We start from the raw sequence: 19,478 nt of genomic DNA on the forward strand, positions 1-19,478 counted from the left end.
TAAAATTGGGCTATCCATTTGCTACTGGATCTATTGGATTATTTCATAGGATGATAGGGGCGTCATAGACCGATGTGGGAGGGGCCTATCTTAAAATGGAAGACTCTCTCATAGTACCTTGGCGTTCATGAATATGATGGGTGAGCACTCACTAGACAGAAAGGTTTAACCTAAAATGGCAATGAACCTTGTCTAGCAGAGGCCAAAGGGAAAGCTCATAAGATGAGTGCATATGATCATTCACAGAAAGGTGGTGGGGTTATGCAGTTGAAACAGTTGGCTTCATGCACACTATGTGATTTCCCACATTTCCAGAGACATAATTCACAATCTCCGTCACTGAGATAGGAGGGAAATCTCAGAGATGAATAAATGGGAATGGAATATAGATTAAAAGGCCATATCTATGTAGATAACATAAATCTAATAAGGTTGTGGATTAATATTTGCTTTGCCCTTTATTAGAAATGGCAAACAGACAATTCTCTAAACTGTTGGACGACAACAAACTTAAGGGCCCAAATTACGCTGACTGGTATTGTAAACTTATGCTGGTCCTGATGTCCGAGAAATTGGACAAGGTAGCTAAAACCCTGCTCCGAAATGTCCGGGTGATAGGGCTTCTAAGGCTCGTAGGAGGGACTATCTAGAATGGGAAAATAAAATTTCCGTTGCCTACTGTTACATCATAGCCTCCTTGGATAATCCGATATAGTGACAGTTCGATCAGATCAAATTGTCCAAGGGTATCTTGGACAGTCTGAGGATGATGTATGAGGAGCAGAATCATTCTACTCGTCAGAAGGTCTTGAAATAGTTCATGACCACGCAGATGTCCAAGAACCAACAAGTTCATGACCATTGTCTTAAGAAGATGTGATACATTAATGAACTTGAGGCTCTTGGATCCGAGCTTGATCATGTCACCAAGGTTGATGCCATCCTAAATTCTTTGCCTCCTTCCTTCAATCAATTCATCATGAACTACAACATGAGCAACCTAAATGTTTGCATCTAGGAACTCAGCAATATGTTGCAGAGGGTCGAAGAACTGATAAAGAAGGATGAGCCCATTGGCATGTTTGTTGAAGCTGACAAATCGGTCAAGAGGAAGTGGAAGGCAAAGAAGAAACCTCATAAGAAAGCTACCAAGTCCAAAAGACAGAGGAAGGATAAGGCATCAAATGCTTGTCACTTCTGCAAGTAGGCCGACCACTGGAAGAGGAACTATCCTCAGTACCTAGAGACCAAGAAACAAGGTAATTTCGAATCCGTTGTCATAGAAACCAATTTGTTGGTAACTTCTTGCTTCCTGGTGTATTGACTCTAGGGCTTCAACTCATGCTTGTAACTCACTGCAGGGGTTCAGGACAAGTAGAAGATTGAGTGACGGAGAAGTGACTCTTTACTTGGGAACTTTTGCAAGTATTTCTGCTACAGCCATAGGAACTGTAGAGTTAGTTTTTAGAGGAATTATTGTACTGAAAAATTGTCTTTATGTACCCACTTTGAGAAGAAATTTGATTTCTTTTTCAAAACTATGTGCGGATAGATATTCTGTTCTCTTTAGTAATATGATTACTATTAAAAGAAATAACAAATTCCTCGCATACGAAGAACTTGAGAATGGTCTCTATGTTCTCCATCTTTCTCTGGAAACAAACATAACCAAAACTACATTGGATAATATCCCCAAGTAAAGAACCCGTGATACAGTCAACCCCACGTGCCTGTGGCATTACCGACTTGGCCATATCAACATAGATCGTATCACAAGATTGGTAAAGGATGGTCCTTTGGATTTTCTAACTGTAGAAGATCTTCTAACCTATGAACCTTGCCTTCAGGGTAAGATGATGAAACAACCATTTAACGATAAGCATAAAAGATCGACAGGCACATTTGACCTTATACATACTGATGTATGTGATCCCATGAATGTTAGGACACGTAACCAGCACGTTTACTTCATAACATTTACCGATGATTTCTCATGGTATGGTTACGTGTACCTAATGAGACATAAGTCTGGATCTTTTGAAAAGTTCAAGGAATTTAGACAAGAGGTCGAGAAACAGTTAGGGAGAGAAATTAAGACCCTTCAGTCAGATCGAGGTGGTGAGTATCTCTCTGACGAATTTTGAGATGAGGAGGATCCAGTGACTTATACGAAAGATATGTTGGACATAGATTCCTTGAAGTGGGTAGATGTCGTGAGAGCTGAGATAGACTCAATGGAGACCAATGAAGTCTGCACTCTGGTAGATCCGCCCCCTGGGGTAAAAGCAATTGGTTGCAAATGGATCTATAAGAGAAAGAAGGGCCCAATGGTAAGGTTGAGACCTACAAGGCTCATCTTGTGGTGAAAGGGTACACTCAGAAAGAAGGAATCGATTATGAGGAAACATTTTCGCCCATGGCCATGCTTAAATCCATTAGGATCCTGGTAGTTGTAGTAGCGTACCATGATTACGAGATTTGGCAAATGGATGTCAAAACTGCATTCCTGAATGGAGATCTTACTGAAGCAACCACAAGGTTTCATAGCTGCAGGTCAGGAACACATGGTATGTAAACTAAACCGATCCATATATGGACTTAAGCAAGCTTCTAGGAGTTAGAACATCCAGTTTGACTTTGAGCAAAATCCGGATGAACCCTATGTCTACAAGAAAACCAGTGGGGATAAGGTTACATTCCTGGTTTTGTTTGTAGATGCCATTCTACTCATTGAGAATGATGTAGGAATGTTAACTACGGTGAAAGTATGGCTTTCACAGCATTTCTCCATGAAAGATCTTGGAGAAGCCTCCTACATACTGGGCCTTTGGCTCTATAGAGATAGATCAAAGATGATAATAGGATTATTCCAATTTGCTTACATTGACAAAATAGTCAAGAGATACAACATAAAGAACTCCAAGAAAGAAAATGTTCCTTTCAGGCATGGAGTCACTCTCTCCAAGGGTATGTCTCCCAAGACTCACAAAGAGATTGAGGGCATGAAGGACGTTCCCTATGCCTCAGCCGTAGGGAGCATCATGTATGCCATGTTGTGCACTCGTCCTGACATCTCTCAGGCAGTGACTGTGGTAAGCAGATTCCAGTCAAACCCAGGGCAGGAGCATTGGACTACTGTGAAATGTTGGGCAATTTTTATATGCCCTTAGCTTCAATCAATTGATATACTTTTGATATTTAATGTAAATAAATAAAGTACTTGTTTGATTCATGTTGTGTGGTATGCTTCTGTGTAAGACCCTAAAACTGGACACTTAATGAGACTTGTGTTGGTTTTAAATGTTCATAGACGTTGGATAAGTCTGGGAAGATTTTTCATGCCAAGGCTGACACTGGTGTGTTGCCAATTGTTGGGGTGGCTTGTCTCAGTCGCCAGGGTAAGACTCAAGGCACACGTAGTGTAGGATTATCTGAACCCTTGAACTGGACTAGATTTTCAGTATTGCCTTGGACCTTGGAGATTGATGGGAAAAACTGGAAAGTTACACCTGACCCCTAGACCCGATTATGATGCTACACTAGGTGTCGGATCAGGCTGTCTTTGATATGCCAATCAGTGAGATCCTTAGTGGGGGTCAAAACCTTGGTATGTTGGGACAGTCTGAGAATTCATTTGAGTGGGTGATCATAGTGATGGGATCAGCCCCTTTGTTGGACAAAGGTAGTGATTGGGGATGCACTCTCTCTAATGGAAACCAAATTGCCGGCAATTGATTTCAATCATTGGAATTTATTTTGCAAAAAATGTATAGATATGATATATAGATATATATGGTTTCAAAATGTTTGCAAATGATTTTAATTCCCAGGATCCATGTGAATAGAGAGTGCAGCACTGTACCTTGCAGCCGAGGGAGAGGTCCTCTCTTGTCGGGCAATGCTTGACCATTATGGGCTGAGAGGTTGAGTGTAAGGCCATTTAGGATAACACCTGATGGGCTAATCTTGCATCTGCCCACAGTCCTTGGGTTTTTATAAGATGGCTTGGCCCAGGGACCACTTAGTGTAAGTGTTGGGCCCATGGGGTCCATGTGATGGGCTCAAGGGGTTCACTGGGCTTTCTAGTGAATTTGGCTAGGCCTTGTAACAGAGGCTGGGCCGAACCCATGTGGCTGGTGTGTAGATCAATGTTTGGGTCACGCCATACAAAGAAGCCCAACTGGGCATCAGTTTGGAAGACTATTGAGCACTTAATACATATTGGGCCTATAGCCCATTTCGATATGGGATGATTTGATCAATCACTTAAGGGGGTGGATCTAAGATTAGGTTAAGCCCAAAAACTGATCTAATTTGCAGATAAGATTAAGTAGAGTCCTAATCCAAATACAGATTTGGATAAGGGCAACTCCTGGTATGATTAGGAGGTTTTCTTAATCATTAAGAAAGAGGAGGAAAACCCTAATTCGAATTACTTGAATTTGAACCCTATGAGTTTTTAGCAGAAAACTCTGCATTCTTGAGATAGGATCTCAGATAACCCTAGAGAAGAAAGTAGCAGTTCGCCATCTTCTTCTCTAGCATTCTCCTCCAGCAGCCGCCACCACCCTTTTCTGCCAGTTCGAGTTCTCAGTTAGAGAAGATCAAGAAAGGTTCTTGATTGTTCGTGTGGTGCTCACAGTCTTCCATCGAGTTCTTCAGAAGAGCTTGGTTCGCGGGACGAACACTGCTGGTTTGACTCCATCATTACTGTGTCATCTTGAGTGGGAGCTGATCTTGGGATATTCTTTGGGCATGAACACCAACTTTGGGAGATACTGCTTCTCTGGATCAGGTATAATCCCTCCATTGTCTTTTGGTTCAAATCTGGTATGGTTTCATTCAAGTAGGATCTTTGAATTTTGATTCTAGAATCAGGGAATGCGATTCCCAGTTGGAAGGAAGGTAGGAAATTTTTGAAATTCGCACACCAATTCCGCAACAGTTTTGGCGTCCATATGATGGATCCTACCATTCCTTTCATGAAAAATATACTAAAGTACCTTCGAAGGATGAAAGAGTTTTGTCTGGTATTCGATGGTAGCTCACTACAGATCCAGGGGTATACTGATGCCGAATTCCAGCCAGATCCAAATGATAGAAAGTCTACATCTGGTTATATCTTCATGATAGGATCGTGTGTTGTTTGTTGGAAAAACAGCTAACTGGGGTCCACGACGAATTCCACAACCGAAGCCAAATACATTGCCGCAAGTGAAGCTACCAAAGAAGCCGTATAGATGAAGAAGTTCATCTAGGAATTGGGAGTAGTTCCATCCAGCACATCACCCATTCCATTGTTGTGTGACAACACTGGAGCCATTGCTCAGGCTAAGGAGCCACAAGCCCACTCGAAGTCATAGCACATCGAGAGGAAGTACCATGTACTGCGGGAGATGGTCTGAAGAGGGGACATTCTAATTCCGAAGGTAGCATTAGCGGAAAATGTGGCAGTCCTATTGACTAAGCCACTGATGCGTATTGCTTACACTAACAAGTGCACTAGCCGATCAAGTAATAAAGTGAAGAGTAGAGTATCGTACCCACGAGGATTTGTACAACAACTACTAGTAATAAATCTATCAAGTGTTATCTGATAAACCGAATTCTTAACGTAATCAAAATCTGAATTCCTAACTAGCAAATTATCCCTATCAATTCAGATCAAACACCTTTCATGCAATCAAGAAAACAAACTATATGTGAACACTACAGATTCGATCCAGCAATCAATTCTCAAGGTTATTCAATTGAATTGGGATTCAGCCATGGTTTGGTGAAACCCTAATGACATGAACAGCCTCTCTCGAGCGTATGCTCATTCTATCCATGAGTGATGATTCTTATATCTCTATCAAGAATCTAATCCCCATGCATGCATTAAGATTAAGAATTCGAAGGGCATCATTTCAGGTTTGAATGAACACCAACCGAATCATACAAGTTATCTCTAAATTGTATTAAATTCGGTTTTTGATTAGCATATCAGATTATCTAAACTCTTTCTCAAGCAATTTAGGCATTCCAAGATTCAAGAACAATTCGGCCACAACTATAGCAGATTATCTAAACTCTTTCTCAAGCAATTCAGACAGTCCAAGATTCAAGATCAATTCGGCCAAGCTATTCTAACAGTTAAAACCCTAATCAAGAAACATCAGGAATGAATCCAATCAATCGAATAACCCTAGAGAACTAATTACAGATCTGAATTTTCATGAAACATTGTTCAATTACTAACAAGAAAGAGAAATTAATGAACAAGATTGCATGAAACCCTAGCTGAATTCGGTTACCACTTGCACAGAACCAAAGAAGAAGACAACCTAGAGTCTTGATTGATCTTCGATCACCTTGAAAGGATTCTTCTCCAATTTCGAAATCAGCAATCTTCTCTTCTCTTGAATCTTCTCTTCTCTCCTCTTCTTGCTTCTCTCTTCTCTTAAATTGCGAAAAGGGGTTCAAACCCTTTTTCCCTCTTTCTCTTCTCCTTTTATAGTTTTCTCTTCAGCCCTCTCTCTCTTCTAAAAGGTTGCCGCCTTTAGGAGCCCCTGGGGCTGCAACTTGGGCTGCAATTGGGCCTCCCCCTTGCTGGGCCAAAAGGTCTCCCTTGGAGATCTTTGGCTAGGTATTCTCCTTGGGTTCCCCCATAGGGTGTAGCATGGGCCTGGCTTCTTTATGGGCCGAAAGTTCCCTCCTTATGGTTCTCGGCTGGGGTTTGTCTTCTAGATAGTCAAATTGCTTCTATCTTTGCCCATTCAACATGGTTTTATGCTATCTTCCCCCTAAGCTGGTCCACATTCTTGATTTATTGAAATCAATCTAAATTAGGGTAAGAAACCATACAAATCATCATCAAAACCCTGTATAAAACATCAGAAATTATGTGTAGCTTGCGTACACATCAGTCACTGACACAGAAAGTGTTTGAGAAACACGTGGAAAGCATGTGACTCCGGATTATACCAGATTGGACCAAAGTGCAAGTGGGAGTTGTTAGATAGTGTATGCCCTTAGCTCCAATCAGAATGATGTACATTATGACATTTAATGTAAATGAATAAAGTACAAATTTGATTCATGTTATTATGGTGTGTTTATGTGTAATATTCTTAAACTGAACACTTATGAGACTCATGTTAGTTTAGAATCTTCACAGCCGTTGGATAGATCTGGGGAGATTTATCTTGCCAAGGCTAACAGTGATGTTCTGCCAAGTTTGTTGGGCTGGCTTGTCTCAGCCGCCAGGGTGAGACCTGAGGTACATGCAGTGTGGGTTTTTCTTGAAACCCTTAACTGGACCAGAATTCCAGTATTGCCTTGGACCTTGGAGATAGATGGGCAAAACTAGAATGTTACACTTGACCCCTAGACTCAATTATGATACTACACTAGGTGCCGGATTGGGCTGCCTTTGATATGCCAATCAGTGAGATCCTTAGAGGGGGTTAATACCTGGGTATGTTGGGGTTGTCCGAGAATTCATTTGAGTGGGTGATCATAGTGATAGGATCTGCACCTTTGTCGGACAAAGTGAATGATCGGGGATGCACTCTCTTTGATGGAAACCAAAACTGCCGGCAGTCGATTTCAACCGTTGAAATTTGTTTTGTATTATATATATATATATTATGGTTTCAAAATGTTTGCAAAAGGTTTTAATTCCTGTGATCCATGTGAGTAGAGAATGCAACACTGTACCTTGCAGCTGAGGGAGAGGTCCTCTCTTGTCGAGCAGTGTTTGATCAATATCGGCTGAGAGGTTAAGTGTAAGACCATTGAGGGTAATACCTGATGACTAATCTTGCATCTTCCCACATTCCTTGGGTTTTTTATAAGGTGGCTTGACACAGGGACCATTTAATGTAAATGTTGGGCTCATTAAGAGTCCATGGTGATGAACTCAGGGGTTCACTATCTCCTACAGTGAATTCAGCCAGACTTTGTAACAAAGGCTAGGCTGAACCCATGTGGCTGATGTGTAGATCAATGAAGCTTGAGCCATAATCAAAAGAATTCCCCCTTCTTCCTTCAAGGTCCACCTTGATGGGTTTGCCATTCTTATCCAAGATGGTATCTACATTTTTCCAAGGCAATGTCGGACTCTTCAAAAGAATTCTGAGCATGCCGACAAACCAAAATCTTCCCTCTAGCTTTAGTACTATTCAAAGAGCTCTCTAAACAAAAACTACTATATTCAACTAAAAACATGTCAAAAGCGTAGTCCATTATAAGGAAAATCCTACAACATATTATAAATAACTATTAGTACAATTTATACAAGTCAACAATAAGCACTTATTCAAAGATTATGGACAGATGAGTGATAATGATATTCACTAATAACAATATTGCAAGAGAAGTTAGGGAAAAAGGAATCAAAATATAAACCAGCTCCTTTTGTTAGTATTGTAAATGTAGGGGAGTACAAATGGGCGGAGTGTAAATTCTGATTTACTTTTGCTTCAGATTTGAGTTGTCTTGTTTGTTTGTGAAAAGTAAAATGATGTGATGCCTGCTTCATTTGAAAGAGAACAGAGGCAAGAGAAGTTTATTTTATTGGGAGGAATAAGGTGGGAAGCAAATGATCATGGATAAAATCAAGATAGGAGAAGGTGGTACTATGATCAACTTTATCTTTGTAAATGCCTTGTCATTTCCTTCCTGAAGTTCCTCTCTCAATTGTTTATTTTCTTTTTGCATTTCACTCATTTGTGCACTCAAAGAGTCCACCTCCAGTTGTAGATTATTGCTGTTTGCTTTTAAGTCCCCTACTTGATTTTAATTATTTGTTGGAAAAATAGAAATTAATACACATTGCCACGCCATTATATTGCTCAATGCATAATTTGTGGTTGATATATTCAACTCTTGTACTTGTAATTTGTTTAAACATTAGGCTTGGATGAAGTAGGTAAGTTTATTTTGTATAGTTAACAATTATATTTTCATACATGATTTTATATCTCCAAAAATGTGATTTCTAACTTATTTTCTATTATTTTCTTATAGGTTAAACATGCTAAAGGAGATACTTCACATGTGCGGCTAAACACCAATTTGAACAAATTTTACACGTCAAGTTTTTTTTTTTTCGAGGGGATTGAGTTTCATGTATTCAAGAACCTTCAATTTGTAATAGATTTTAAACACATGGATGTATTAAAACACCTTGAGATGCAATTCATTTTTTCATTTTAAAATCTTTGATTGGAATTTTGTATTGAAGTTTCATCTTTTATTATGAGTGGAATATGTTGTGCTTGTATTTGATACAGGAAAAAAATTTCATCAACCATATATCAACAATTTTAGCTGTGAATAGTTAAAAACTACAGCTATGATTCATGTTTTTTTTGCTACAAGTTGCTTAGACTGTAGCTATAGGTTCTTATTTTAGCTATGGACAACCTAAGTTTGTAGTTTTAGTTTTTTAATTTTAGCTACGGTCAAAGTAAATTGTAATTATAAATTCATATTTTTAGCTACGGTCATCTCAAAACCATAGCTATAAATCTAAAGGTTGTAGCTTTGAGTACTTCAAAACTGTACCTATAGAGCAACATTTAGCTACAGTTGTAAAACAAATCGTAGCTATACAGTCGAATTTCTAGCCACGATTAACTAACAAACTGTAGTTAAAACGTCACATATAATTATTGAATGAGGCTTATGCCATAAACAAATCGTAGCTATAGATTAGTTTTAGCTACGGATGATAGCATTCGTAGCTATTACCTATAGCCACCGCGTCTGTAGCTACTATTTTCTGATAGTAGCTAGTTCGTAGCTATAGAACAATAGCTACGATTTTTGGATTTATTGCTACAGTTTTGTTCATAGCTACATGTCTATTTTCTTGTGCCATGTGCTCTGATACCACTATTGGAAGGGTTAGAATCCATCATATAGATGGATGAACCATGCTAGATGGCTAGGAGAAATTTCAAAAATTTTCTAACCCTTATGGGAACCGATTTCCTAGTGTTTTGAAAAACTACATTTTTTTGAATCAATCTTGCACTAAACCAGACCCGATTTGAAACCAAATAAAAAGGGGAAATTATACCTAATACAGATACCACAAGCACAGATCCCAAGGTGGAGATTTCATGCCCAAATCAATCATAAAACCAACCTTCACTAAAGATGGCGTAGTGTATAGGTGAAGCCAATTCAACAACATTGTTTTTAGCAAAACTATGATTCAACTTGCTTGAATCGAATGAGGTAAGTGAGTCTTCTTTTCTTCAACATTTTTCTTGTTAAACTAGAAGAAAAACTGATCAAAAATCAATTCTTAAAATCCTAAGTTGTGATAGGGTTTCTTGGAAGACAAAGAGAAGTGGAGAAAACAAGAGAGAGGTGTTCTAGTATGGTTCACCCTCTTCTTCTTTTATCTCCTTATGGAGCACTCTCCTAATCAAATTAGGAGATTATCCAAATCTAATTTGGATCTAGACTCTATTAAGAGATAAGCCTTATCCTCTTAAGAGAATGGATGCTCCATACCCATTTCCAAATCTAGATTCAATCTAGAGCACTTGACAACTTAAGTTGTATGGTGTGGGACCTGCAATGATCTCACATAAGCCCATATGGGTTCAGCCCAACCTCTAAAAGAGGCTATGATGAATCCATTGCTCGAACACTTTTGCGTGTGAACACCGATCCTATAACTTCATCACTAGCAGATAAGTATAAAAAAACCACCTCTCTAGGTTCTGTTGTCGTCATCAGGAGAAGAAAGCCGAGGTACTGCTTTAATTATTTGAAGGCACTCTGACACTCTTGTGTCCACTCAAAGTCTTTAGCTTTTTTGATGGCCTTGAAGAATGGTAAACACTAACCTCTAAGCTTCTAGATGAGTCGACTAAGGACAGCCACTCGGTCTATTAGTTGTTGAACTTTTTTAACAGATCTCAAAGGTCACAGCTCTGAAATAGCTTGAACTTTTCGGGTTAGCTCTGATGCCACGTCGAGTTACCATGAACCTCAGGAATTTTCCCGAGGTCACCCCGAAGACACACTTATTCAGGTTGAGTTTAAGTTGACGCTCCCTCAACACCCCAAATATCTCACTCAGGTCACTAATATGTGTAGGTAGGGTAAGGCTTGTATGGGGAACGATCTCTTTGAAAGACTGCGAGAGAGGCTTGTGGCTCGGGATAACGAACTTGCTGGGGATTGAGGATGTGAGAGTGAGGAATTAGAGAGGGTACTCAAGAGTGTTGGGTGCTAAAAATTCCAGGGATCCGATGATCTTCAATAGGAGGAGAACCTTTATTTATGGGGGAGCTCCCAAGATTCCAAAAGGTAGGAGATGAGGATATTCGCTCCGTATCGGGAAAAAGGGATATTTGATTCGTTGTCAATTATTGGGTGCACTACTAGGGTTTCGCCATGTGTCTCATGAGGATCTTCTCAAGGATTGGCTTTCCTAATCTTGCATGGCATCGTTGACATTATCGTTTGACGGGTAGCGCTTTCCTGGCTCCACGTGGTGGCTCACTGCATCCTTAGCTGTCGTGGTTTCCATGTGTCTCCGGGCATACGCGGGCCTCGCCATGGGCTTGGCTTGGGTTCGTCCTGACCCGGGTCATGGGTGAATTCATGGGCTATGAGTTCATCGCATGCTTTAGTGGGCATGGCTTCACCGCATGTTTAGGTGGGCTTGGGGCTTTCGGAAGGGTTCAGTTATGATTTCTTTGGGTTCTAATGCTAGCTTGACTCGGTGAACCGCGGGTTTATTGTGATTACTATGATACATATTGCAAGTTCATCGCAAGGATGGTGGTGTGTTGTGGGTTCACCTCAGCGTGGGGGTTGGTTGTGAGCTGCTCGTGTGCACTTTGTGGTGTTAATCTTGATGTTTGGCATTCCGAGGGTCTGAGTGAGCGCCACATACCTACATTAGCCCCCTACTTATCGGTAAGTGGGAGCTTATCAATAATCACCTTGCTCTCTCATCTGTGGATTTTTGCAGTGTTGGGTCTAGGGATTTTCCCCGTTATGTAGCTTGTATAAGTCTTGTGTGCCTAGTGTCCGTGGTGTACTGCGGGTTCATCGCAACATGGGAGTTGGTTGTGAGCTGCTCGCATGCACTTTGTGGTGTTAATCTTGATGTTTGGTGTTCTAAGGGTCTGAGTGAGCGCCACATACCTACATTAGCCCTCTGCTTATCGGTAAGTGGGAGCTTATCAATAATCACTTTGCTCTCTCGTCTATGAATTTTTGTAGCATTGGGTTTGGAGATTTTCCCTGTTGTGTAGCTTGTATAGGTCATGCGTGCCTTGTGTCCATGGTGGTAGTTTCTTACATTCCATGATTTAGCCCCCTGTCTTTTGGTAATTTTCTTCTTGTTAATGATCAATGCCATGCTCCATTTGTATGTTTCAACCACCCTGACTATTGACAGGAAGTAAATTTGCAAAAGACAATCATGGAAAGAGATGGGAACTATTTCTACCTAATTTATTTGCTACTAGTTATACGCATGTTGGGTTTGTGAATTTTAATTCGCCTGATCGTGTTTAATAAAATTTCAAGCCCCCTGACTTTTTGTTTCGGGAAGAGCATTTGGCAGAGGGTGTTATTATTATTGGTGACTTGTGGGAGGGTGAAGCCCCTTGTCAGTGGTGGCTGATGTAATTGTTGGCGTGTTATGCCACTGATGGAAGTTGGGGCGGCATCTACTGGCTGCCTATGTGGCGGTCATGATTAGTGATTTCACCGTTCATTAGTCCATAATTATTGAGGTGTGGCTACTTGTGCAGCAGCATTTTGGTACCTAATATATCTTAAGATTACGAGTGCTGACATGGCACTATGTTTGAATTAATGCGCCATTTCATCCCGCCCCATTGAGGGTGTTTTTGTAAATTTCATCAGTTGCTTTTCGCTAAGCTTCCTTTCGAGTCTTGTTCTGGTGTCCTCTCATCTTTTCCAGCATCGTTTGACGTTTCACATGTGTGAGGGGACTTTATAATTGTGGAGGGAAAACACATTGGTTCTCTCCTTTTTCTCTTACTATCGCCTTCGTAGTGTTTCTCGTGCCCTAAATTTCTTTGCAAAACCATTTCTTGTGTTTTCGTTCTCTCGTCCTTCATTGTCCTTTTCTGTGTTCTGCCTCTATGGAGTGTCTTGTTCCCTTAGTTGCTGTTCGGAACCCATTCTGCTCATTGTTCTGTGTCTATTTCGTCTTTCTGATTGGTGCTCGTCAGGGAAAACCCGACTCTTTTTTCGATGACTTCGTTAGGGAAGTTGATACTATGTCATTATTGGTGGAGAGGGAGACAACCTTGGCCGTTGATGGTGGGAGGGGTTTCTGGCCTCCTATGCCTATGTCTTGGGGTAAGGGTGGCTCCTTTGATGTCATCACCAGCACAGAATTAATGTGTCTTTGTGACACTGTTGATGTGTCTATGTCCTATAAGTGTTAAGACCCTGAACCGATAGTTCAAGATCTCCCACTAGCTATACTGCTTGGACGCAATACATTCTCGAGAACCCTATGTATTGCCAGATGCTTCAAGACACTAGGCTTCTCAGATTTGTGGATTGCTACACAAATCTCTCGGGTCGGGAAGGTGTCAAGTATGTCGAGCACCTTCTATGTCATTGGTGTTCTCATACCCACACCTTCGTGGGTGCATTTGGAGAATTTACCATCACAGTGGAGGATGTGGCAGCATTGTTAGTGCTGCCAGTTGGGGGTGCTGTGTCCATGCAGTATTTGCAACATGTTGAGTCTGTCCCCGCAAAATTGAGGGAGTTGTGCGAGGAGGTTCTTGGAGAAGTTTCTCCTTACAAAGCGTTGGTGGACCAATCCACTTCCCAGGGTAAAATGCCATTGGATCAATGGATGGCATATTGGTTCAAGTGTCGTGGCGAGGGATGTCATGGTGTGAGGTGCTGGCTCTCAATGCCACCTTGTTGCCTATATTTTCTATGTGGCCTCTTGTTTTTGGTTCCCGGGGATACTGGACTATGGTCTCTGCACCACTCTGATTCCTCTAGCTGTCCTTGCTGCCAGTGGACATTAGCTTCCATTGGCATCAATGTTTTTGGGGTATTTGTATAAGTAGCTGGATGACACTATGCAACAACTTAATGACCCTAACTGCAAGAGCCGTGCAAGCTATATTTTCGCCCCCTTCCTTTGGATGTTCATTTGTGATTGGTTCGAGCTCAATGTAACGCCACAGAGTCAGTGCCCTCTTCGCATGCACGTTGCTACTCTTAACAGTGACGATGCAAAAGAGAAGGTGTTTGAGGTCTGTAGTGGAAAGCGCTAGCTTCAGGCTAAGAGGCACAGAAGTTTCAAAATGAGTGAGATTAGCGTGAAGCTCACCCCTTTGGACGGCCTCGTGTGGAGGCCGTATGCCCAAGTGGTGTGCCACTCTATGCCATTCTGTTTTGGTGTGCCTGTTCAGGAGGGTGGGGATAACAAGTGCACTCTTGATATGGAGAGCGTTGTTGCGGGTATGACACGATTAGTCTTGTGGTCTGGTGTTATTAGCTATATTGATCGCTCGGGTGATGCACAACTCTCTGTGTACCATTCGGATCGTGTGCTCTGGCAGTTCAGGTATGATAACATGGGCGCCCAATTTTTGAGGTCTGGCGGCGAGGATGTTTTTTGGGTTCGGTGTCAGAACCGTGCTTTCCCTGGATGCGCCCAACTCCTAGTGGCTGGATATGGAAGGGTGTAAGCCCCCATCTTCGTCATGCATGAGCTCCACTTGAAGGTCACACAACTATCTAGAGGGGAAGTGGAGTTGTTGTTCGCCCCAGTTCACCGAAGAGGGGGAGTGTAGTCATCCCCTTTCAGTGAAGAGGGCTAGGTCTGCATGGGTGCCCCGCTCTTTTCAGTTCGATAGGGCACCAAAGCCTTTGGTTGTGATCTCAATGCAAGCTCGTGAGAGTGGTCAAGGGTCCCTGGCCTCGGCTGTTGTGGGTAGGACTGCACCGGTTGTGGAGTTGGTGGAGTTTCTAGCTATAGTGTCCTCCTAACGGTGCCATCGTCCATTTCTCCAGCGGGTGAATGAAGAGGAAGGCTCCCCTTCGCCCCAAGCGGGGTTCCACAAATAGTGTATCGTATTTATGTGTTATCATAATGTGATTTGACTAATGTTGGTTGTCTTACTTACAGTCTGTGGAAAGTGATGGCGCTCAGTTGGACAAGGAAGTTCCCATTGTTCCTCCTAGGCAAACAACAGGGGTTTCGAGTAACTCCCCGAATGAGGTAAATTTGGTGAGTAGGTTAGTGTGTGTTTAGTTTGGATTGTTATGTACACTGCTTACTGTTGTGACTGATGTTTGGACAATCCTTTTTTTTTGAAGCAGGTGTATTGCGATGAGGCGCAGACTAGAAGGGATGTTGCGGGGATCACCGAACCGAGTGAAGAGGTGGGTTATTTGCGTTCTTTATTCTTTGTTGTTTGTTTACTATTTAACGTATGGCCAGATCCATTATGACTGATTGTTGGTTATGTGACTGTATCGCAAGTGCCCTTCTCTGAGTATCCTCCCAGGGTGCCAGACACGTCTTTCTTCAGGCATCTGGCCGAGGAGTTGGGGGCAATGCAGCCCCCTAGTGCTGATTTCACTATTGTCCAGGGGTGCACTAGGTCGGCCGATTGTTCAATCGGAGGCGGCAATATATCGTGCGGAGTCCACTATTGCTATTGACGACGCTGAGGCCTCTAAGGGTGTAGGGGGTGGGACTTTGTTGAGCCCTAGTCCCTTGTTGTAGGGGGTGGGACTTTGTTGAGCCCTAGTCACGGCCTGAGGTCAACAACTCTGTGGCGCCTGAGGTTTCGATTGACTTGGAATGCCACTCGGAGGATGGAGATGCGGAACCCGGTATTATTTTTCCTCCTAAGGAGTTGACATGCAAGGAGGAGCTGGTCTAGATATGACGGGAGCTGTTAGAGTACTGCGATAATCACAACATCCCACTATTGCACTTCCTAGTAGTAGATCCGATATTTGTTCAGGGCAAAGGCATGCAGTACAGCATTTCCAGCACGGTTGCCCAGTTCGCGTCAACCGCTATTCATGATGAGTGGTTGCCGGAAGGAAGGCTGCATCCAAAAGTTGTGGGTCCTGCATTGAACACCATTGCCACACTAATGAGTCGTGTGGTGGCCCACCCAGTAGAGGATTTATCTTGGACTGACTTCGCTTGTTGGCTAGAGGCTTGTCGGCTTTTTTCATTGATGGGTTTCTTCATGAAGCAGATTGAGGAGCACATCGTGGTGTTAACACTTGCCTTCTAGAAAGCTGGTTGGGACGTACATCAAACTGATTTTTTCCGTTCTATGAAGGATGTCCGTTTGCATCGGAAAGTAATTGAGGCAAGCGTCACCAGAGTTGCAAATAAGCTCAAGGGAAGGAATGTGCATGATAGATGCAGATCCTTGAGAATTATGAGGTAGAGTTGGAAAGTTTAAAGAAATTTGAAGAAACTAGCCAGGTGTTAGACACCATATCTGTGATACGAGAAAAGTGGGCCAAGTGACCATGGATTGTGCTGAACTGTAATGGGCTATTCCGGGGTCTGCTACAATATAATGTGCATATGTGACAATTTTGATTTTAATTTTGGCGATTTTTTAATCTTAATATTGATGTAATGTAAAGCAACTTTGTAATTTTATAATTGTGTGAAAAAAAATTTCAGATTAATCACAATGCACATTTGTCCACATTGCAGCGTGGGTGTAGTATGCTTTATCACAATGCGTTAAGGTAGTTGAGTGATGCTATTATGAGATTATGTCAAGTAAGTTGGCGTAGACTGTGTGTCCCCAAATAGTGATATAATGAAAACTTATCTGCAACATGTTGCTTTTGGTGCATGTGATCCCTACGCGGAATAGCGCGATCAAGAGGTGTTGGTTGATGAGCCCTCTATTTAGTTTTCCCGTGATTGGGTGCAGGCATATCATCAATTTGTCGCAAATCATCAGGGGTACGAACAGTGTGAATTTGTCCCCTATGGCCCGATCAGGAGGGGTTGACCCCAATAATCTTATATGAATAAGTAGTTAATCAAGGGATTATGCCTGTATCAGAACATTATTAGGCGCAAAAGAACACTAAGCAGAAGAGTCGAAGTGTGAGACTTGCCCATGTCTAGAAATGAACTTGTGGCTTTTGTGGGGAAATGTAGTTTTGTTTTCCTTTCTAGGGCTATGTGTTGTTTGTACCTTAAAAGGGTGAGGTCCTTCATGAGTTGTGCCATGGGTACTCGGTTTATCACAACCATACTTTGGGAACATAGGGTGTTGTTTGCGAGTGGAGTGTCATTGTTGATGCTGGGGTGGGTGAAGGGTGTCCTCCTGGATTTTGTTACTACTAAATAAGAGTATCTCTGTTTGTGGATTTGGTAGGGGTCATACTTCCTATCAACGGAGCCCCTCAATAGTTTCACAGACGTGTGTCTATGCTTGAGGTTACCAGGGCTTCGTCTGTGCCTGGGGTTACTAGGGCTTGCCTGTGCCTGGGGTTACCAGGGCTTTGTCTGTGCTTGGGGTTCCCAGGGCTTTGTCTATGCCAGGGGTTGCCAGGGCTTGTCTGTGCTTGGGGTTACCAGGGCTTTGTTGGTGCCTGGGGTTTTCAGGGCTTGTCTGTGCCTAGGGTTACTAGGGCTTTGTATGTGCCTGCGGTTTTTAGGGCTTTGTTTGTGCTTGGGGTTGCCAAGGCTTGTCTGTGCTTGGGGTTACCAGGGCTTGTCTGTGTCTGGGGTTGCTAGGGCTTGTTAGATTGCTCGAGGTTTCTAGGGCTTTGAGTCGCGCTTGGGTTGCCAAGGCCTTTGCATGGAGCATGCGACATCATGGAACCGGCCACAAAATGAGAGTGTCTAGGGTTGCTAGGGCTTGGTAGGGTGCTCGGGGATGTTGGGACTTTGAATTGCACTTGGGGTTGTCAAGACCTTCCCATGGAGCATGCGGCATCATGGAACTAACCATGGAATGAGAGTGCCTGGGGTTTCTAGGGCTTAATAGGGTGCTCGAGTTGCTGGGGCTTTGAATCACGTCTGGGGTTACCGGGGCCTCCGCATGGAGCATATGGCATCGTGAAACCGACCATGGAATGAGAATGCCTAGGGTTGCCAGGGCTTAGAAAGCATAGTTAAATAGGTTGTAGAGTATAAACAAGACATGTATGTAAACAAGTATGTGGAACATATTGTAACAATTAGTAGTGTATCATTCATTTAACTACTATCACAGTGGGTAGATACATGTAGTCTTAATTGAAGGGTTAAAAGAAAGCAACTTTATCACAATTGGAATTCTTTATGGAAGTAAATAGACTTTATCATAGAGCATGTGGGTAATTAATAGAGAGTCCTGGATAATAAAACATTGCAATATTTATATATAGAAGATATACATGTATTTGTGAAATTACAGAAATACAAAATTATTCAAAGTAAGGTTTCAACCAGTAACCATTGATGGTCTCATCATCTTCTTCTGTATCTATAGTTTTTAGTACATAGTAGCCCAAAGTATGGGTCTCCTTTATTAAGTATGACCCCTCCCATGTTGGGGCAAACTTTCCTATAGACTTGCCTTGCCTAACGTTGAGAGCTGTCTTTTGGACTTTATCCTCTTCTTTGAAGTTCCTGGGTTTTAGGTGTCTGTTGAAGTTTGTGGCTAAGGCTTGTTTGTACTTGCTCTACTTCTGTGAGGCTATGTCCTTGACCTCATCAATTACCTCGAGTTTGAATGCAAGGAATAGGTCCATGTCCTCTGGCATGATCTTCTTGCCCATCGCGAAGGCTATCCTGGCAGATACGACTCTTATCTCTACTGGGAGCACTGCTTCTTGACCATACACCAAGGAGTAGGGTGTTGCTTGTGTACTCTTTCTGATAGATGTGTGATAAGCCCAAAGAGTTTCTAACAGCTTGTTTGCCCAATCCTTTTGATTATCAGCCATTGTTTTGCTCAACATCCTGAGGAGAGTTTTGTTTGTGGCCTCTACCTGCCCATTTCCCTGTGGGTAGTATGTTGTGGACATTCCTATTTCTGTGCTGTATTGCCCTAGGAGATCATGGACTTCTTGATTTTTAATGGATAGGCCATTGTCTATCAGTATCTACATTGGTGCTCCGAATCTGTGGACTATGTTTTGTCTTAGAAAATTTGCTATGTTTTCCATACAGATTCGTCACAGGGGAATAGCTTCCGACCATTTAGCGAAATAGTCTATGGCTACTATGATGAAGTAGTACCCTTTAGAAGGTGGGTGTATCTTGCCTATTAGGTCTACCCCCCAAGTATGGAATGGCCTGGGTGTGATGACTAGGTGGAGGCTATTGGCAGGTTTGTGGATCCTCTAACCATGGATCTGGCATTTGTGACATCTGCATACGTGTTGTTGGGTATCTTCCATCATGGTTGGCCAATAAAACCCTAAGTGTAGGATGTGATTGTGTAAGGCAAGCTGACCTTGATGGG

General features: G+C 42.3%; 1 protein-coding gene across 1 annotated transcript; it reads right to left on the reverse strand.

The window, feature by feature from the left end:
• Positions 1–18,693: 18,693 nt before the first annotated feature.
• Positions 18,694–19,038, reverse strand: LOC104588630 (uncharacterized). The gene has a single exon (XM_010246647.1). It carries the CDS (start codon positions 19,036–19,038, stop codon positions 18,694–18,696), a length of 345 nt encoding a protein of 114 aa, XP_010244949.1.
• Between the last annotated feature and the right edge of the window lie 440 nt (positions 19,039–19,478).

This window comes from Nelumbo nucifera, chromosome 5 (assembly GCF_055504915.1).
Source record: "Nelumbo nucifera cultivar China Antique chromosome 5, China Antique-T2T, whole genome shotgun sequence".
Taxonomy (NCBI): Eukaryota; Viridiplantae; Streptophyta; class Magnoliopsida; order Proteales; family Nelumbonaceae; genus Nelumbo; species Nelumbo nucifera.